Consider the following 22,579-nt stretch of genomic DNA (forward strand, 5'->3'; position numbering starts at 1 on the left):
GACCGTTAAGTTCAGCTCTGATCTTTCTGCTCCCTCTCTTGACTCGACACGCCGATGTGCGATGGATGCAGCGCTGGCAGTTCATGGGTTTATGCAGTGGGTGAAGTCAGCATGGAGTTAAAGTTTAGCAGCCTTAATTGGTTGAGTCTGGAACCCTTCAGTGTTCCAGGCCACCGGAGTCTTAAGCTTGTCTTAAACACACTGGTCTAATCTGGGACCAGATGTCTTGTCTGGTCTCCGTCGTCCACCGAAAAGCAAAAACACAGACTTAGAAATCTCGGCTCTGTATGCTGTGATTCACTGCTGCTGTGTTAAAAGTCACTGGAAGGAGCGTGTGATGCTCAGGCTTAAACAAACGCTCAGATGACTCAGATTTACTTTAGTTTAACTGTTTGTTGTGGTCAATTAATGGGCACGTATTTTTTGGATGTTATCGCTTTCATCTGTTGTTCAAACATTGGTCTTTGCAGATTTATGCTACTGTCAAAGTAGCTATAGAGATGTGGTCTACGTTACACAAAAAAGTGCTGAAAAATATCTTTAATTGTCTTGTTTTGTTCTAGAAACAGACCGATTGCTCCTGTATCTTTATTCATACATCACATTTAAGATGCTCGAAACAACGGTGTCTAATGTTTTGTTTAAAAAAAAAAAAAAAAAAAAAAAAAACATTATTAAAATTAAATCAAAATGACTGATTCGTTTTCCATCCACCAATCGACTGCAATCAATTCAGGTCTTCTCGTTGATGTTGGCCTCAGAGATGAGCCTCAAAGTTCACTTAGACAGTCTAGTTAGTTGCTGTTTTTGCTCATATGTCATTATTTTCAACGATAGATAGAATTCTCCAGTTGACATGGAGTTGGATTATTTTTCTAAGTGTTAAAGATTTATTTTGGCTTGAAAGATGAGGTCTGCTCTTTGTCTTGGAAACAGTAGCTACTCTGAGACTTCTGATGGTATCACATGGTCTTCATCTGCAGATGGAGTTTACATAGAACTGTAAATGATCTGACTACCATTTTGCAGTAAACACCTGAGGAGTGATTCTAAATGTTGGTTTATAAACTTGTGCTCAAAGTGTCTCTTTACCCTGGAAATAGTAATACACTGTTTAAAAAAAAGAAGAAAAAAAAAAGTCATGGCAAAAAAGTGAAAACCTGGCTGCAGAAATGCCAGAAAAAATACTTAAAAACAAGAACAATGGTGGAATTTCATAATGTTCAAAGACTTGGTGGTAAAATATCAAAATAATATATTTTTTACAGTCACACATACTATTTGTATATTTTTTAAAATGTTTTTTTTTTTTTTACAGTCAATATGAAAGTTAGTACTTCTCTTCTGTGATTTCACTAAATGTTTATTGTAATTTAACAAAATATGCAACACTTGATATATAGATTTTTCCCCCTGACAAATACCATCAAATATCTGTAAAATGTTGGCCTTTCTTTTTATGTCCACCATGTAAATTAATATATATATTTTTTTTAAACTGTGATTTAATTAATAACTATCTATAATTTAACAAAACAATAAAAATCTATACATATCAGTAAATAGTTTTAAAATGTTCACTTTTTACAGTGCTGCAGTTGAGAGAAAACTCTCACCACGAGGTTCGTTTAGCAGCTGCTCTGGTGCTTTTAATCACATCACTTGAGGTTCATCTGCAGATGGTTTTCCCATAAAGAAACAGAAAGTAGAATATCTATATTATAATAATAACAGGGTTCAAAGTATTTTCTCTGCAGAGTTTTTGGGGAAGTGAAAAAGCTGCAGATCTGTGAGGGAACATGTGCAGCGTTCAGTCTTTCTGCTGGAGCCCGACTAGACTGCTGTAATTTGTGCATACATGCAGTGTGTGTGTGTGTGTCTGTGTGTGTGCATGTGTGGGCACCCGCGTGTGTTAGTGATTTTGGCCTGGCTCGTGGCTTGTTACGGTTTAAACTTCCTCCGTCAGACTGTCTTTCCATTGTTCCAGTGTGATTTCCTTTTTCTTTTCCCTTCTTTGCATTTCTGCCTTTTCCTGATGCCATTCCAGGTCATGATCTGCTCTTCTTTTTTGTTTTTCTCTCTCTCTCATCTCCTGCTGCTCAAGAATAATAATTATCCCAGTTTCATGTGCAGCGTTACAGCTTATGCTAATATATGTATTTGGTTTTTCACAACAATGTGTATTTACTTTTTGTTAGCGTTGTGCTGCTCAGTAGAAACATTTTCACGGCGCTGGCCATGATTTCACTCAAACTCTTGGTTTGCAAGTTTGCCTTTTCTCGTACTACTGTAAATCTCGGTCAACCTCACATCAGGGCAGTTTCTCTTCTGCTCTGAATGTTGCAGACTGTAATGAAATCAAATCAGACAGTGATGCAATGATCCTCTTCCTCATGTCAGAGTGTTTCCTTCCTTCCATCTCATCACTTCTTTTCTGTACTTTTGTGCATGTGGATTGAACCACAGCTCCACAGATAGTTTATACAGGTCATGTGACACAAACCACTTGTTTCTTACATCTACACACGTCAAATTCGCCCCATGTATGCGTTTCAAATGAAAAAAAGTGATATTGAACCTTTTGTTATTTTGTTGAATGTGTTTTGGTGTCCTGTTTCTTCTGCAGGGGGATTCCCCTTTAAAAACTCTCCTCTTCGTTGATGCTTTGTTCATAGACAGCTGTAGTCCTGCTAACCTTGTGGTCCACCAGCTTTTAGTCCTCTTTGTGGTTTCTCTTATAGTTTGTGGTTCTTTGCTCTTCATGAGAATCTGAAACATGATGCTGTCCTTATGGAGTAATGTTTAGTGCTTTTAACAACAATAGAGCAAATATTTAGTCATCTTTCTTAGCTACTACCTATAGAAATGCTTTCAGATCTCAGGGAAGCAGGAATTCTGCATTACTAACTCGTTAATAAAATTACAGTGACCAAAATGTCATGGTACCCTTTGAAATGCTTGTAGGCGTAAATGATGTCTGTTGCATTTGCAAATCTCAAATCTGATTGTTAAATCAAAGAATCTTAGAGAGTGTGGGATGAAAAAATGCAACTCCAAAGTGCCATTTTTTTAAGGACGTTGTTTGTTTGTAGTGTGACACAGTGTATTTCTGAGTTTATCTATTGGACTTTAAAAATGCGTCACAACATTTTATCGCACTACCCTTGAAATTTTTCAAGACAGAAGAAAACGGAGAAGAAAATGTCCCCAATGGCAATAAAATTCTGGTGGCATCTCACAATTGTGCTAACAGCCAGTAAGGACAACCTTGATAAATACATAAAAGCATACACCTATATAAAGAAAATAGCAACTAGAGCTGGAATTTCTCCTTTCTTCCAACGACATGAAAGAAAAAATGAACTATATTAGCTCAACCTTTTAAACTGCAGACGTTAATTTGATGGGATGGATCGACATAATGCTGTGTAACTTCAAATGATTTACAAAAAAATTCAAGTTGCAGTAAATTAGTCAAATTGGCTTGTGAACTTTCTTCATCTCCTTTTGTTTTAACACGACAATTTCACACAGTTAAGACTCGTAATTAAAAATACATTTTGATTCCTCGGGAAAGCCTCTTACTGGGGATGCACGATACATCGGCGACCGCATCGGTATCGGCCAATATTAGCGTTTTTTCTCCGATATATCGGTATCAGTCTGATGAACAAATTTAGCCGATGTGAAAAAAACGATGACTGTCTAACATTAACTTTTGTTTCGTAAAACAAGGAAGACTATGTGGTCTAATTTGGTATGGGCGTCTTATGAATAGTTTTCACGTTCTCACAGTGCTTACTGATACTCATTTTTCGGTGTGAACAAAAATTGAATATCGACATCGGCGATATCAGAAATCTTAATATCAGATATAGATGTCAGCCAGAAATGTTTATATCGTGGATCACTACCAATTACCCTTAATTAATGTAGTTCGTTGCTTGAACATAGATTTCTAAGAAGTTGTCACAACTCAAAAAAGACTAAGAAAAACTTTTGTTTTTTCTGAGCCTAATCATTTGCTTTAAAAAAAAAAAAGTACATTGAATTGGCACAGTGACTTAAAATCACATGTTGCTTTTCTGATTTTGCGGAACCCAGTTTTTTCAAATAAATATCAGGGTTTTTTGCTGCTAGACTGTAAAAGCTGCTGATTTTGTCAGTGTGTTTGTTGGTGCTGCATCCATAGTACGGTGGTACAAATGAAAACCGCTGTGGCCAAAAACGTCGCTTTGAGAGTGGTACCAAGCTATTCTCATGAAGCTTTACAGCATCTTTCAGCTCAGTCAGGTGACGAACCTTTCTAATATGAAAATATCCATTACAGGGGCTGTAACAGACGGATAGAAGCGGCATTAATCTACTCAACAAGCAGATGTGCCTTCCGCAAAGTGTGGAACTACTCCTTTAATGTTGCAGGTGAATATCGCGTTTCACAGGCAGAACAGGTGGTGCAGCCTTTCACACGTGACCGCAGCGTCACTTTCTGCTGTTTATAGTCGCAGATGAAGTCATTGTCTTAAAACGTGCTCATAGCCAGAGGCTTATTTTCTTTTCCTTCTTCTCTCACGCATCTTTTCCCATCATCCCTTGTCTCTTACAAAGGGCTCCCACAGCACTTGGAAATGTCTGAGAGGAAACAGAAGCTTCTAGTCCTCTTAAATCCAGCTCTTCTTACCCTTATTCACGGCACTTTGTATAGTTGTTGTTCTCATTTTTTTGGCACGTTGCTTTACAGTAGTAGCTTGTTTCTGAGGTTCACGTTTCAGACAGTGTTCTGCCTCTTTGGCCTGAAGGAGTTTTTCTGTCCCACTGTCCTGTTTTGCATCATCACACAGAGAACAACTGTTCAGCTCTGCTTTGCATTTTCTTTCGGTCCGTATATGAAATCAGCTTGTGTGTTTATTCTTTGGTCAGTGTTGGACTAAAGTCTTTCCTTTTAATTCATGAACCACATCAGCTAATATGATCAAGAAGCCCGTCCACGCTGTCAGGTTCCTAATCACGTCGTAAACAGACCAACAGTCAGATGGAGCAGCGGATGATTAAAGGCGCCGAGGAAAGGTCGCACACACATATACACCTCCTTTAACCAGAAACATAGCTGCAAATGTTTATCTCTGAATCTGTCCTTCCACACGTCTAACCTCCACCCAGGCTAAATGACTGTTTACACGTATAGCAGCCTTCCACACGACAATAACTGTACTTTCAGGGAATAAGTGTTTTTGATTTCCCCCCCGTTCACTCTGTTATTGGCTTCTCGAAGGTAGCCCCCTCTGCAATTTCAACCAGATTGTTTCAATTATGGGATTATTCATATCAACAAGTTGAAGAGTGGTTGTTTGTCCCCTCTGAGCTGCTGGTTTAAGGATGGACTGTTAAATTACACCGTGTCTCGCAGTGATTCACTCGGCAGAGATGCTACCGCACGTCATCTTCTTTCTTCTGACGGCTGATATATCAGTGCCTCGGCCGAGATCCAAAGACAATACGGCTAAATCTACCTGTTTTCAACAGCCGATTCATGAACGGATGTGACATTTTGCCAAGACAGATGACGAATCCTAATGACTTTGCAAAGTTTGACTTAGCGACTGAAAAGATTGTCACTGAATTTTGCCCCTTTTCATGATGAATTGCAATAACTTTGGTCCTTCTCATCGAGCTCTAAATTGATTTTTAATCAATTACCTGCATAATAAGGATGCTCCATGTTCCCTTTTTGGTTTGTGCTAATTAGTGGTAAATTATTGATAAATAACAAATTAAAACTAGTGACAACAGGTCAAACTAAGATGACAGTACACCTGCCATGGTTGTCAAACAGATGCTGACATCGTATTTGGGCTGCAGCTTGCAATTACTTTTATTACTCATTAGTGTGAAGTAGTTTTTACTCCAAGTAGTTGATTCATTGTCAGTGAAAAAAACAACTTTTTTTAGTCACAATTTCCCAAGTTGACATCTTTTAATGTCCCGTTTTGTTCGACAGACAGTGCAAAACACTCCATTTAAAGTGATATAAAACAAAGTTAAGCAGTAAATCTTCTCAATGGAGAAGCTTGAGCAATAATCTAAATAGCTGCAGGCTGATTTACTTTAAGTCAATTAATCAATGTGTCATTTTAGCTGTAGTTGTTCTCAAAGCAGGGGCTGGGACCCACCTGGAGGTCGTGAGATTCTGTGGGTGTGTTGTGATTTTCAGAAATCAAGTAAACTTTCAGAACGATCAGAAATACCACATTTTGAGCCATGATTGTTGAATCTGCTGCTCCTACATGCTGTGTGTTTACTCGGTGCTGCAGTTTATACACGGCGATGATGGTGACTGATGGATTTAGGCTAGATTAAATTACTATAAAATAATATGATGGTTTTATGTGTGTGTGTGTGTGTTGTAGTGATGTGTGTCTACAGTAGGGTAGGCCTCTTGCATGCTTCAAGCATTTCTGCGGATATTGGGGGTCACGGTATTTGGGGAGCATTATCTCTTGGGATGAAAAGCTTTTAACCCCTGCTGTACGTTATAGTTTACAAAACACAGCTCAAAGGTGTTTTTCATTCCTGAAAATGTAATGTGTGTGTGTGTACATGATTTATGAGGGTTGAAAAATGTTGGAAAAATAACAGGGATTATTTGAGGGCCTGTAACTTGTATGAAGGTAACATTTTACATGGCCTCCTTAAATATATTAGAGTTATTGTGCATTCTGAGAGGGTCAGGTAGGAGGCACTGATTGATTGATTTTTTTTTTCCATAGTCATCGTGATCACATTAGCATGCTGACACGTGTATTTAGCTCAAATCTCTGTGTTCTCACACCGACTTTGAAATCCACTCGGCGTCCTCGGAGCCAGCTGTCCGTCTGTCAGCAGCTCCTCAGAAGCTGAAAGCAGAGCAGCAGGACAAACGGTCTGCCTGACAGCAGAAATTCACAGGGCGGAAGCAGCTATGTGTGGATCGTTTTTGTCTGGATTCATTGATTTATATTGATCAGAGGGCAGAGGAGAGCAGACGGCTCACGGTGACGCACGGAGCTTGATCAGACACCACTGAAAAACATTGAAGTTATGTTAATAGCAGATGAGGTTTCCACAGAGGTTATGCTTTTCTGTGCACACCCGAGTCAAAAACAAAGACTTGTGGCATAAAAAAAACACAGTGGTTTTGGGTGATCTTGTTCAAACAAATAGTTTTTGTATCCCCATGTGTACTGACAACCTCTACTAGAATGGAAGCGTGTCAGGAAACCACTTTGATGTGGATTATCCAGCTATATCACACCTATGCAGATTAATAAATGACCAGGCAATTATTACTTTCTGTGTCACGACAGAGATACAGTCTTGCTTGAAGAGGTTTTTGAAGTGCTCATTTGGTTTGAAATCATTTGCATTTTCTTCTTTCGGAACATTCACAGAGAGAAATCTTAAATAACTCCTGGTTTGCTGGCGAAGGGTTAACCTCGGCCGGTTTGATGGGCCACTTTGCTAAATATAACCCCCAACCTCCTCCACATGGGCACGCACAAGCCTTTAACTGCACTGCCTCTGTCAACACCCCGGCTCGCGCACTTCTTTTCCCCTCGGCACACACATCGAGCAGACTCATTTACAGTCTCGCCGTACTGCAGCCTCTCATAGACTCATTTCTCAACGTGCCATTAATACTGCAGGGATCCTGTTGAGGAGCAGCTTCGTTCAGACTCGGCACACCACAAGCTTTTAGCTGCTATTTAGGTCTCACGCTAAGATAAACTGGACGCTCCTGAGTTACCTGAGTGATAATACGACGGTAACTCCTTTAGTCATTTGAAATATGTCAAATGTGTTCACTCACTCATTTATAATGTATTAAAGGCGTAGTGGAAAATGTGAGTATTGCTGAGAGCTTGTTGAGGAGATTGATGCCACACTGTCTGTGTTTTATATATGAAGCTGAAGCCGGAAGACCCTTAGCTTAGCTTAGCTTAGCTTAGCTTAGCACAGCACAAAGATGGTGAACAAGAGGAAACATTTGGTCTCGATCCTTCAAAAGGCAAAACAAATAATCTGCCTCTCTAGATTATACAACTGAAAGATTATCTCACGATTATGTTTCATTCAAGTAAATGGATAATTACTGATCACTTTCAATGACCTAATTTTAGAAAAAGAGAAGCAGAAAATAGATTTATATTGAATTTACCTACTTTAGTCGATGTATCAAGTCACATCTGTAATAATTCTAAGGTTAACACAGCAATGAAAAGCATACAGGTAAATACATTTGCACACAAATATAAAACCAAATAAGCATAAACATGTTCTTACCTCGATACACATCAAATAAAGAAAGCAAGTAAAAGGCAGGCGGTGACCAGGGTGAAACCACTACACTGTACTGAGGTTAAAGGTCAGAGTGTCCGACCTAGAACCAGTGTCTCTGAATGGGGATCCTGTATTAGAATCCATGCACAAGTTGACATCAAGTCCATCAAAGCAGACTGTTAAGAGTTCTTAGTTAGGAGGTGGAGCTGGTGGGGGACACAAATGACACAGTTGACAGGGTTTTAAGGCTGGAAGCCCGTCTTGTAAGTGCAACCATGGCCACCTGGGGATGTGTGCAGACAAGGAGAGGCCCAGGCGGCCGCTGCAGACTAGCTCGCCTTGGGAGACCTGCAGGGATGCCGTGATGGAGGATGACGGGATTTTCATCAGTCTCATTTTGTGCATTTTTAATTTCTGTACAATCTAAGCACTTTGAGGCTACAGCTGTCGCCATCTTTGTGTGTGGTTACCATGGTGTCAGGTGTTATACGAGGTGTGTCAGAAAAGTTTCAGGACTGGTATCACAAAAGATATATTTCAAATCCAAACTACAAGTTTTCCCCTTCAGAGTAATCCCACACTTCCCCAGCCTTCTCTGCCACGTTGCCATGCACTCCTGGAAGGATTCTTCCAGGATCCACCACAGCTCTGTCGTCACAGCCAGCTTGATGTCATCCACATCTTCAAAACAGGTCCCCTTGATGACCCCCTTGAGCTTGGGGAAGAGGAAAAAAATCCCATGGAGCCAGGTGGGATGAGTAGAGAGGTTGCTCCAGCATGGCGATGTTCTCTTTAGCCAGGAACTGTGGGATGCTCAGGTCATTGTGAGCAGGCGCGTTGTCATGGTGAAGCAGCCACGACTTGTCCTGCCACAACTCTCTCCTGTTCTCGCGCACTGAACGAAGCAAACGCCGCAGGATCTCTTTGTATATGTGCTGGTTGATCGTCTAAAGGGGGAAACTCGTGGTTTGTAGTTTGGGTTTGAAATATATCTTTTGTGACACCAGTCCTGGAACTTTCCTGACACACCTCTTATCTATGATGAGGTTCATGTTTAAGACTAAACGTCCACGTCCCTGTGCTCAGCAGTGATACAGCAGATGAACTCTCCTGACATTAGCATTAGTCATCGCAGCGGCTGCCCTTTAAAGAAGAGCAGCAATTCATTCAGGAAATGATTCACTCACTTGATCACCAAATTCCTGTTTATTGTCTGGATTTAGCTTTAGAGGTGACGAAGGTTGGAAAAGTTATCCAGCAATAGTTCTTTAGTGATCATCTGGAGGAAGATTTAGATGGAGCGCAGGCATTAATCCTGGAACTGACTCATCCCATCTGAGAGCAGCATCACCTCTGTTATAGGAGCAGGATTAGATTAACGGTAGCTTACTTTTTTTTGTAAATTTCAGCTGCTGGCTGGCTGGGTTTGTAGTTTATCTCAGCTGTCTTGTTGCCACTTTTCATTATAGTTTGTAGATAACTTTAGTTCATTGGTCTGATTCTTTCTGGAAAATCCGGTAACATTACTGACTGTGAGGAGCTTCAGAATTAGAAGCAACACAACAGGAAAAACTGATAAATCTACTGAAAAGGGAAAGGAACTTTTAATCAGAACCTGCAGTACAGATGCTGCAACACACTGCATTAAAACAATGATTAGTTCATCTTCATCATCTTAATCAGTTTTAGTCGTATTCATTGATGATTGATTTTTGTAGTTCTTGTCCTGAAATAGTGTTTTATATGCTTTAAACACATTTTCTGCATCTTAAAGCTCACTATAACTAACTATACAAAACATATAAATAAAAAAATGACAAATTCAGGTTGTAGTAACGGTTTTAGGAGGACATTGATGGAAGTGTTTCTCGGCGCCCAGCAGTCACTTCTAGGAGTCTTGTTGTCACTGTGAGCTTGCCAGCAGAGTCTACATGAAACCACAACATGTTGGTTTTACATTACAGTTTGCTTAAGGATTAAACAAACAAGATATCGTGTGTTAGTCAGTGAGCTTCAGAGGTGCTGATGGATTTTTTTTTTTAAACTTTTGGACAGAGCCAGAAGACACGTAATCCCCTGAGCCAAGTTAACCGTCTTCTGGCTGCGGCTTCAGACTTCTCAGACACATATGATGGTGGTATCAATCTTCTAATCAAGCTTTTAGCATAATAAATCATTGTCCTGGATGATAAGATGAAAACCACTCTGTGAAATGCTGAGATACTCCTTCCATCATCGTTAGAGTATCAGAAAACTGCATTCTTACTGTTGAGAGATGCACACTTTGAGTCTATCAAGATGATGTTCGTTCCAAACTGCTGGATGCCACATGTTGGAAAAAGTTAACACAGTTATCAGATGTGTTGACGGAAGTGTAAAGCAGCTGTACATAATGCTGTACTTCATGTATTTTTTAATTAGTGACATTTTTTCAGTGCCCAATCCAACAGTTTCACATATGAAGTTCTATTTTTGGGTCACGAGGAGTGCTGCTCAGCTTATAAAAACAGTTGTATAATGCCTTCTGTGTTTCTGGAGGAGCTTTGTTAAGTCTGAAAAAATAACCCTGATGATTTTATAGTGATTACATCAGGGTTATTTCAGCTTGAACTTGTGACTTGATTTTTCTTTTTTTTCTGTTTTTTTTTTTTTTTTTAGGCGGAACCCTGTGGATGTGGGCTTTGAAAGATGAGGGTGTTTAAGAGGCAGGGAGGGTCAAGTGAAAAGATGGGAATTGCATAATGGGCAATGTGGAGTTTTTTTGGTTGCCCTGTAGTTGACCTTTTTTTTTTTTTTAATGTGTCTTTCGCTAGGTCCTCAAATTTATGAAAGTGCAATAGAAAATGGCTTTAGGAAATGTGTACATGAAAGAGACTGTATATTGACGGTAGAAAAAGTAGATTCGCCTACATTATTAGACTTTGACTGGACCTGAAGATTGCCAGAAAATGCACCTTGTGCCCGCACACAGCTGACTGTGGAAAGAGTGTCGAAAGAGTTTCTAAATGAATTCAATTTTTGTTTCATAATCTATATAACGCATTTGAATGTCAGTACTTGTGCCATAGTGGAGCAGGTATTTTCTTCTGTTGATATGGCTAAAAAAAGAAAGTGTCTTTTTCTTTTTTTTTTAATTAAACGCTGATCTGATGGATGATGATGAAAGCGATTCTGTCTAATACCTCATCTGCTTCCCGCTTTGTTTCTGTAGTAGGTGGAAATTGGCCCTTGTATTCGCAGCCCAGTTCTCATGCTGCACAACTGCTCTCTTCATTAAAAGGGAAGCTGCGTGCTCAAAGCTGCTTCAGATTATTACCATATGTCTGCAAAGCCCAGAGCTGAGCAGCAAACCGGCTCCCATCCTACCCTCTAATTTCTTATCCCAAAATTGGACATGTGGGTCGCTATGTGTGACAACGTCCCTCCCTTTCCCCGGCCGGCGCAGCACATTCTCACAGTATTTCTTCTCCCATTTTAGACGCATAATAGCAGTGCATCTGCCTTTTAAGCAACGCTGAGGGAAAATATTATGCCTCGACTTGAGATATCGAACTTCATGTTGTTTTAACCCTTCAGCTTTTTCCAGAGATGTATTAAAGAAGTGGTGCATATTGTTCGAGTTTGTAACAAGACTCCTTTTGCTCATTTGGCTTTTCTCGTGTCCAAGAGGCCAATTGTGTGCATTGTACCTCCACAGAAATAACTGAGCTCACTCACCACAGAGCTGGTGCATTCATAAAAAAGGAATAAATCATTCAGGAGACATAAAGGGCGCGGGCACTAATTAATGCAGAAAAATGTCAGCCTTTTTACAGTTTGAGCAAAACATAAAGAAAGTCCACTCTGGATGTAGGAGGAGGCTTAAAAGAGATCTTTGTGTCACCCAGTCCAAAAGCCATTGGCCCAGATTGCCCGTCCCAGCATGCAACTCACCTCTGCATGAATACAACACTTGTCCGATGGAGTGGGCAGAAAGCCCCCCTATCGCCAGGAGATCCTACACAGGGCTTTAACATGAGCCGCTTGCGTCAAGTTTTGTACAGTTTCAGAAACTTTGTCATGGAAGAAGTAGAGGCTCAGAGAAGGCAACAGCAGGGGAAGGACTGCTCGCTCCTGGAGATAAGATTTCAACACCTTGGACGTCTGTAATTAATCAGGAATAGCTCGGTTAAATGGATTAGAAGAAGGCAACATTTGGTGCTTGACAGCTCCTCGTGGGTGGCTTTCAGTGGATGATTAGTGGGGAACCTAAAAATCTACCGGATCGACAGGAAGCAGAAGGCTCAGAGACACGGATTAGACTCTGTTTTGTTGAAAGAAGCGCGATCAGTTTCAGCATCACTTAAGAATTGGCCATTAAAACCTGGATGGCAGTCGTAAAACTTGCCCCAGTTGCAGAATCAATACCGCTGTCCCCCGGCGATCTAATGGATTGTACTTGAGGGAACTTTGTTTGCTCACTTGGACTGGCGATGAAATAGGATCAGACTTTGACAGAAGGTTCAAAGCAAGTTTTAGCAAGCACAAGCTGGATGAGGTAATGGTGCAGGTGGAGATTTTGAATGAACATATTGGCAGTTGGCAGAGTTTGAAGCAGATCTGGCTGGCAAGTTTTATCTTTAAAGATGGCTGATGAGAACAGTGTGTTAAATGTCTGCACAAGTTCAGATTGTTATTTTTTGGGGGGTCGGGGGCTGGTGAGACCAACTGGTTCCACCATTAACACTGTGGAATGACTTCGGTCTTCGGATGATGTTTTTTTTTAACAGTTAAGTTACATTCATTACAAGAAAGCCGCGGCTGGTTGAAGAAGTGACAATGTTTCTGTACTGGAAGAAGCGTGGTGCCTATGAAGTGGAGGCTTTGCCATCGTCTCTCACTCAAGTGGGAATAGAGCGCTACTCATGGTCGTCATCCCTGGACGTCATCCATGACCTATGTGGTAAGCTCAGGAATGAGGTGGATCACCTGACTAACTTCTGGATTTGTGTTTGTGTGTCTGGTTTCACCACAATGAAACAGGAGGCCTGGTAGTTGATTGATCTGTGTTTGCATGTTTATTTTTTATTTTGAATTATTTGAGTCAGATGTCACATGTACACATTTCGAAGGTTCTTGGGGGTTCAAAGAACAAATACATTTAAAAGCAATGGGTAAAATCTGTAAGTACATAAAACTTGACCACACAAAGAATCAGAAGACTTAATTGATCTCTGTAGGAAGATGACTTTGTAGTAATAATACTACTACTAAAATGATGCCACAAACAGTGCACTGCTCGCACAAAAACAAATTGAAATGTGCTTCAGACTTGGCACAGAGGTTATACATGGAAATTCAACTTTCTGTGACATCTCTACAGTACTAAAGACGGTTAATAAAATCAGCTTCTATGGACATGAAGAAAAAAACTCCTTTTTTGTGCTTTGACACTAAACTCTAAGATGAAGCTTTACTAAAGAACATGAGCACACATTAGGAGCTCATTCTTTGGTCAAATCAGGAAAATTTGTTTGGCTCAGATTGAGTATCTACCACAGTGAATTCATAGTCCTGACATGTCTGTAAAGATTCTCAGTCATCCAGGTCATTGTTATTCTCATAGTTTAATCATAGCAACTGGACTTGCTTGAGTTTCTTGAAGACGTTTCACCTCTCATCCAAGAGGCTTCATCAGTTCTGACTGACTAGTTGGGTGTTCCAGATACTTATATCCTTAAGGGTCCATTAACATAGCCATGAAACCGAAACTCAAGTGTTAATGGCTCCTTAAGATTGTCAGTATCTGGAACACCCAATTAGTCAGTCAGAACTGATGAAGCCTCTTGGATGAGAGGTGAAACATCTTCAAGAAACTCAAGCAAGTGCAGTTGCTATGATTAAACTATGAGCATAGTCCTGACAGTGAAGCACGGAGGTAGGAGTGTGATGATATGGGGCTGTGAGTGCAAAATGTGTTGGGACATGACGTTTATAGATGGTACTTGAATGCCTGTGAATAATACCAAAATACTGGCAAGATGACTAACAGTCTGAACAATCTTGGCAGAAGAAGGATATTCTAGTGCAATAACAATCCAAAGCATGCTGCAAAGATCACACAATAGTTTCTAAAGAAGTCAGAAACCGAAGCTGCCAAATGAGAAATCCTTTTTCCACAGCGTCAGTCTTTTACGACAACAGCTTCTCTTGACGTGCTGCCCAGCTGTATCACCTGTCCAATCAAACCGATGCCCACGAAGGTGTGGTATTTGTACGTCACAAGGCTTGATAAAAGACTTCTTTATGCAATGATTTCGTGTGTCCTTGCTCCAAGCTCCTCCCAAAGCCTCCTCTCGCCTTGTCTCCTTGGTGCATTGAAGTAACTGGAAGATCCTACAAGGTGGCATGAGGGAACCACGGTCGGGTCACAGAAGGACAGCGGACATGAAAAGCACCCTTTGTCGTGTTTCGGAAAGAATAAAAATCTATAAACTCAGTTTCATTTTCCCTATGATATCATGTTCAATCAGCACAACGGAAAAAGAAATGGGAACCTTGTGTGTAGTTCAGACCTGCTCCACAAAGTCTCATCGTTATTCATCTGACATGACATTGGAGATACTTGATCACATGATAGTTCGCATTGTAACTTCTGCAAGCAGATGATCTGGTTCGCTTGTATTTTGAGCAAAGGATTTCAGCCCCATCATGGAAAAGTATTTTTCTTTTTTCTTTTTTCCATTGCTCTATTCTTCCATGGAAAGCACTCAGTGACCTGGCATGAAGACAGCCTCGCATGAGGTAGAAGAGAGGGAAAGAGCGGATGAGACCAGCTACACCGATGAAATATTTACCACTGAAGAAGTGTGTGGCCAAACTGAAATGTTTCCCCGTCTCCTCTCAGTGCTTTTTTTGATGTGGCACAGGGGCACTTGTTTTCCGCTGTGCCGCCCGATTCATGCCATTAGTGAAAGGGAAGTGATAACACAGGGCTGCAGAGGAATGTTCTTCATCCTGTCGTCTCTGCCAGCCAGCCTCTTGGAAATCCGACTACTTTCTGGTCAGCTTGCCTGCTGAGGCAGACCTGTTTGGCAGAGAGCGAAAACAGGAATGCCACGGACGGAACAGTGAGGCTTTGATCCTTACCTTTTAACCGTTTCTATAATTAAGTCCTGACCTTCAACTGAAAATGCTTCTCAACTCGAGGAGCTCCTCCTAGATGAGAGGTAAAATACCTTCAAGAACCTAAGAGAGAAGTCTCGATGCTGTTTACTGAACCTTCCAGGATTACCAAGACATGGATGGCTGAGAATCTACACAGATTTTTTTTTTCCAACTCTGTTTTAGCCCTCACCTTTTCAGCTTGTCAACCTTAAGACATTGTGCCTTTCTCCAAAACGGAACAGAATGCAAATCAATTCTGTATCCAACACATTTCTTGAACCCTTCTGACTCTCCCGTCTAGTTTTTGACAAGTTCTTCAAAGCTAAAAATAACTCTAAGACCTGCATGTGTGCGAGACACCAGGGCACGGTGTTCATTGGGTTTTATATTAACATCTTCACATCAAAGGTAGAGTTAGCAGGTGTAATCCAGGTAAAACTTCTTCAACAGCATCAGCACTTGAAATGAGTCGACTTCAATATTTTTATTCAGTTTTTTTTTTTTTTACCCTACCACGTCAATTTATTATAACAAACGGTTTTCCTCAGTATCACTGTGCAGCAGTTTGGGTTTTTGGATAACGGTGGTAGCTGCAAAGTCACTGAAATGTAAATGTTTCCGAAAATCCAAGGTTGTGAGACTATGGGAGTACTTCAAATGATCACAGAACAAAAAGGTGGTTTGTAAACTGTGCAGAATTTGGACGGAAAACCACAGCAGCAGGAACATCTGAATAGAAACACTATCGTTTTACATTGGTTGCTTCTCTCCTGCTCCCTGTGCTCATGTGTCATTTACAAATTTTTCTGTTTCTGTTGTCAGACAACAGATATGAAATAGTGACTGAAACACACCTTTTAAATATCCACGGTGTCCATGTTGTTTATTGTACAAAATTAACTTTTTTTTATGTTGTTAAGGAGTTACACAGAAACTTGGATTTCTTTTGGAGTTGCACAACTGACTTTAATAATAAGCCCTCTCAAGAGAATGTTGAACATGTTGACATTTCCAGTTACGATTTTGGTCTTTAATTCATAAATACTAATTTATGTATGACCTTTGCTGCATTTTACGGTGGCATACAGTTTACATAACAGTTTAGCATGCACACATTTGAAGATTAGTACAGTTGAGCCTGATGGGACTGTCAGAGTTAATGAAGGGAACACACAATCATTCATTCAGAGGGGTTCATCAATATATCTACAAAATCTCGACCCAATGCTTTCGAGAAATTTTATTTGAAACTTTGACGCATAATGAAAATACAGAACTCTGTTGAGTCTGTATCCAACCACCCTTGGTACAAATCTAAAATCTTCTCTTGCCACACTGAAGTACTCCAGTTTTCTAGTGGCACAAGAGTCGATGAGTTACGTCTGCTTTGATAAACCAAGAGAAGTTAGTTTTGGGGCTGATATACTATAAAGGCCAATGTTCCGTGTCTGCTTGGCTGCTCCATGCGACATAAATTTCGTTTTCTTCCCAAAGCTGCAGGGTCCAAGCAGACTTCTGAGTAGACGTCTGCACTACAAATGTACTGGCTGTTTGCTTTGTGCCTTTTCTGGTTAACCGATTGCGCACACTGTTTCCGTATTTTTGACTTTTTCATGTGTTACAACCTGGCGCAAATTATTTGGCCAAATACACAGAATGAAAGGGCTCCTCTTTGTGCTGTCAGGAGGTAGCCAGCCTTTTTTTTTGTGTGTGTGGAGCATGTTTGTTCACATCCCTGACTGTTGTCTGTGAGCAACTGAGTCAAAGCTTCAGAAATGACAAGATCCAATAACCAGTTTCCCTCTTTTATTTTTTAGCAGTGTGAAACATTAAGGTAACAGGACCTCTAATGTTTAGCCTGTACTACTTTTGTAAGATTAGACTGAAGTTCCTGGCAGCAGACTATATCTATCATCGCTAATTATTGTTAACTCTGTTAATTAGGGGTTGACTGACAACGTTTTTTTTTTTTTTTACGTCTGATACGAATTATCAATAATCAAGCAGAACAATTTTCAACATTTGGATCCATTATACATTTGCAGTAAAAATGAAAATGGTCAAAATTCAGAAAGACACAAACTTCAACGTAAGACTTTGTTGAAACGCTTTTATTTGTTTGTTTTTCAAGTTTAATTAAAGTAAAGTTTTCAGTATGTATCTCAGTGTTGAAACACTATTAACCAATCAGATAGTGTTGTGAGCAGGACCCAAAATAAACGTAGTTGTCATTGTGGTCTTAGCTAAGTGGTGTGTTTTGTGTTTCGATAGACCAACATAGGGAAATCTACCCTGATGAATCAGTCTATATTGTAAAAAGTCTTAGTTTTTGAAAAGCTTTTAACAAGGATTTGATTATAGATGTTTACAGATTTTATCTGTTTGGGAATAATAGATATTATTAATGTATTTATATTATATATGTGCTGACTGTATAAAAACAGACCAAAACTCTTCATACTGTTCACATTAAAAATCTCTATTTTACAAATCAGTTTTCATCTGACCATAGAAGAACACAGTTTTGCCATATTCAAATGAGCTAATAACTATTTTTTTAAACAAATATTTACTTTTATTTTCACTGTTTTTATAGCTGTTTAAACTTATAGTATTTCACTGTCAAATTTTGCTGCCAGATTTTCACCAATTTATAATTGAATTTTACTAAAAAAATGTTAGTTTATCTGTGCCCCATCAGTGTCAAAGTCCACCTGTTAAATTTTATTTGACACATCCCACACTGTCCAAAAACATGTTGAGGTTAATTGGTGATTCTAAATTGTCCGTAGGTGTGAATGTGAGTGTGCTTGGTTGTCTGTCTCTAAGTGTAGCCCTGTGATAGACTGGAGACCTGTCCAGGGTGTCTCCTGCCTTCACCCTAAGTCAGCTGGGATAGACTCCAGCCCCCAGTGACCCTCGTGACGATTAAGCGGTGTATAGATAATGGATGGATGGATGGACATTCCAGCATTTTAAACAGAATTTTATACACATGCTTCAAACCAGGTCTCACAAACCAACAAAAAGCAAAACACTGTCATTCAACAAGTTATTCTACACAAGTATATATGTATATGAGCAGATTTGATGAAGTCGGCATAGCTTTCTAACTCACATTACAATAATTTTCTGCGTTGTATTTTCTAAAAGACAGAAACTTACTATCAGCTCTCGTCAGTAGCTACAAACACTGAAGAAATAAAGTCAGTGACTGGATGTTAACCAAACTTAGGCTTTTTTTTTTTTTTAAGGTAACCACTTTTAAACGTCCACGAGGAAAGCTTTTTTTTAAAAAATGTCTTATATAAGTTGTTTAGTGAGTCAAAATCTGGGTTTCAAAAAGTCACTAGTTCATCCCAGTTCCCCTGTTATAGCTGTGGAACTGGGATAAAGCGTTAACCGGGCCACAGCGCCAGGCCACACCGGCATTCCTCGGGTCATACTCAGCCACGGGTTCCAGTAACAGCTGAACATACCTCCCATTTCACTTGAAGTTTAGCACCAATAAAGCCCATAAAAAGAATAGCGCCGACACAAAGGGCCACACTATTATACAATAATAACTTGTACTCGACCAATTACTGTACTTTCTGACATAAATGCTCCCAAAAATGTAAGCTATGCAGTAATCCCCTCATGACGCCTCTTAAACATGGTGACAGGGTATTGAGTTCTCACTAAAACTCTGCCTTAATATCAGAGTCATGTAGACTGCCAGATATGCATGAAGACACTGGAGCACAGTGTTTTTTTTTGTTTTTTTTTTTCATGGCTATTAAATAATTTCAGAGCATAAATCACATATTTGTATTTTTCCGTCTTGTAAATTGAAAATTGTTGACTCCGCCTCCACCCCTCCTTTGGAACAGTTTACACTTGTTGTTCTGTGGTTTTCAGTTTTATACAAGCCGACCCCGGGCCTGCTCAGATGTGGTTGGAGGAGGGAGACTGATGGAGGGCGGGGGTTGCAGAGTGTGTAGTGCACATGTGTGTGTTTTAACCACTATGGGGGTAAAACAACATGAAGCAGAAGGCCTGTGTGCTGCCCCCGCTGCCACTGAACCCTCAGCATTAGAAACAGCTGCAACCTGCTCAAGGTTTAACGTCTGCTCTCCAGGCCCGGGCTGATCCACCTGTAGAGGAATGACGAGGGCTTTCAGGGGTTTGAGCTCGGACTTTTGGGGTGAGGATCCATGTTTGAAACGTGAAGTGTAGTTGTTAATCGGATAATGTGCACATTAAGTAACGATTGTAAAAAAAGTGAGGACAACATGAGCTTAAACTTTTGTCATTAAAATTTGGTACGTCAGACTTCTTGCAAGAGACCCTACTTCCCTGTCTGACAGCCTTTAAACATTTGGTGTCAAAATAAAATGTACTGCATGTGTTTTGTTCACATCAACCCTCTAAGCCCTGAAAACCACCAGTGGATTTTAAAGTCATGTTATCTTTTAAAAAAAAACACCATTTATCAGAGCCAGAAACTTTAAAAACGCAGAGAATCATCATATGTTAAACTTTCCCACAGTCCATGAACTTATCATGTGTGACGTGCCATTACGTCTGAAAAATAGCCAAATAGTCCATCCATCCATTATCTATACACCGCGTAATCCTCATGAGGGTTGCGGGGGGGCTGGAGTCTATCCCAGCTGACTTAGGGTGAAGGCAGGGGACACCCTGGACAGGTCACCAGTCTATCACAGGGCTACACTTAGAGACAGACAACCAAGCACACTCACATTCACACCTACGGACAATTTAGAATCACCAATTAACCTCAACATGTTTTTGGACCTTGTGGGAGGAAGCTGGAGAACCCGGAGAGAACCCACGCTGCAAGGAGGGAACATGCAAACTCCACGCAGAAAGATCCCGGTGCCCCCACCGGGACGCGAACCGGCAACCTTCTTGCTGTGTGGCAACAGTGCTTCCAACTGCGCCACCTGTAGCCCAACCCTCATAATATTTTATCAAAATCATGTTATTCTGGCGCCCCCATAGCTCACTTAGTTGAGCGGGAGACCCATGAACAGGGGCTATAGTTCCCTGATGCAGCGGTCGTGGGTTCGACTCCCGCTCACGACCCTTTGCTGCAGGTCTTTCCCCGTTCTTCTCCCCCCTTTCCTGTCTCTCTCTACTGCTTGAAATAAAGGCAAAAGACCCCCCCCCCCAAAAAAAAATAAATAAATAAATAAAAAATTGCCACTAGATTCTGTAAAAAAAATAAAAATTCTGACCTCCTCAATGTAGCCACAAAGTGAATCAGCTGCCACCTGCAGTCATGTTATGAAAATTCTAGGACTTTTCTGCTGAACTGCAGGCTGTGTTTACCCAGAGCGGATCGGAGAAGGGTATGAAAATAAATTATAAACTAGGCAGTATAGTATCTGTAGTAGTATCATGTTGATTCCATTAAAAAAAATGTGTTCAAAAAATGGTCAAAGAAATTCAACTTCAGCTTTTTCTTTTATTTTTTAAGAATATTTGAAACTTAACTCTGTTATACTACACAAATAAGTTCTCTCTACTTCTAGCCATGGTTGTGCTCTTTTTTCATAGAGGTGAATTACTTTATATTGCAGTAAAAAACGTAAAAAATAAAGTACTGCTTGGAATTTTTTGGCGTGATGCAGTGACAATGTGGAGTTTGTGTTGCTTGCCAGACTGACATCAAGTCTTCTGAAAATGTAAAAACAAGCTTGTCTGCTCGTTTTTGCATTTTATTTATTTATTTTTATTTATTTATGTTAATTAGTCAGATGTAAAAGTGCTGCGAGACAGATTTTCACAACCCCAGAGCAATACTAGCTCTCCCACTACCTTTCAGTCTCTATGCTAAGCTATGCTATGCTTTATTTTATTAGAAACCGAGACAAATATTGCTCACCGCATCTTACTCAGTAAAAAAATTGAACGTTTTCCTAAATGCTGAACTCTTACTTTGGCTTTCCCATTAACAGACGCTAACATCAATGGACAGCAACTCTTGAGCTGTAATTAAAACCGTTTCAGTTTAACCAAAATAACAGTAAACTCTCTTTAGTTATAGACAAATAATCACTTAGTTTGGAAATAAATAAAAACAACAGCTAGAGATTTCTGCACAAGTTACACATTATTTTATACCTGCTTCTTACTCCTGCATCTGCCCATCATCTACCCAGAGCATCCAAACAGACACACTCACGCACTTCAATCCACATTTATGTCTTCCATAGTCTAACTTTCCTACGTGCCGCCCTGCCTGTGCTGATATGGCCGTCTCCTTGCCAGCTTCCCCTGCCCGTATGCCATCCACCTGCCGGCCATCTGTGTTCGTCTCTTAGAGGAGTCTTTTCATAACCATCCTCTGGCAAGGAGGTGTGTGTTACATGACATCCAAAGACAGAGGGGAGTCGAGACTCTCAAAAAAAAAAAACTCATGTGAAAGTGAAGAGAGGAGTCGGAGTGTGAGCAAACACAGGAATAAGCTCACCCCTTCTCCATGTGCCACGATGAGACCTCACCAAACACAGGGACTAGTGAAGCATTCTTAACATTCCTCCAAAGAAAAGAAAAAAAAAAAAAACGTGTAGAATGCTTACGGCTAAACGTGTGATGCACTCGGCCTTCCCCACCTTGATACGGAGGACAGTAGAACTAGGTAAAGGCATAAGGGGGAGGCGGTGGTTCAAAAAGGTTTTATGGATTACATCTCAGCTGTGATTCTGCACAAATGCCACTAAACTAAGCCCCTCCCCTGAGCAGCATCTGTCCAATCACAGCTCATCATCCATAACTAACCGGAACAGGCCTGTAAATTTTGGATTTCTCAGCATAATTGTAGAGTCATAGAAAGTCTGGAGGATGGTGGCTCTTTTTTAGCCATTGCATAAACAAAAAAACAGGAGCAGAAGTGTGATGAATGGATTAAAGCAGGTGCTTGTGTGCTCTGATGTAATCCGCTAACGTTAGCAAGTCTGTCTAAGTAGCTTACAGTAGTAGCCGAGTTTACTCTAATGCCACGGACTACATTATGAAATTACTACATTCATTCCTGGAGCTACAGGTTCTGAACACGACCTGCACATCCAACCCGAACCCCAAAATAGTGTTTGGTTGTCAAATTAAA

General features: G+C 40.3%; 1 protein-coding gene across 1 annotated transcript in view; it reads left to right on the plus strand.

The window, feature by feature from the left end:
- The first annotated feature begins 4,166 nt into the window (after positions 1-4,166).
- The window catches only part of plekhg5b (pleckstrin homology domain containing, family G (with RhoGef domain) member 5b), an 86,968-nt gene continuing 68,555 nt past the window's right edge, over positions 4,167-22,579 (plus strand). Inside the window, exons 1-2 of the mRNA XM_008285249.1 lie at positions 4,167-4,177; positions 12,557-13,258. Coding sequence (XP_008283471.1) covers positions 13,135-13,258 — 124 coding nt within the window. The 5' untranslated portion in view covers positions 4,167-4,177; positions 12,557-13,134. The remainder of the gene's footprint in view (positions 4,178-12,556; positions 13,259-22,579) is intronic.

The sequence above is a fragment of the Stegastes partitus genome, unplaced genomic scaffold (genome assembly GCF_000690725.1).
Source record: "Stegastes partitus isolate 25-593 unplaced genomic scaffold, Stegastes_partitus-1.0.2 Scaffold392, whole genome shotgun sequence".
In the NCBI taxonomy this organism is placed as follows: Eukaryota; Metazoa; Chordata; class Actinopteri; family Pomacentridae; genus Stegastes; species Stegastes partitus.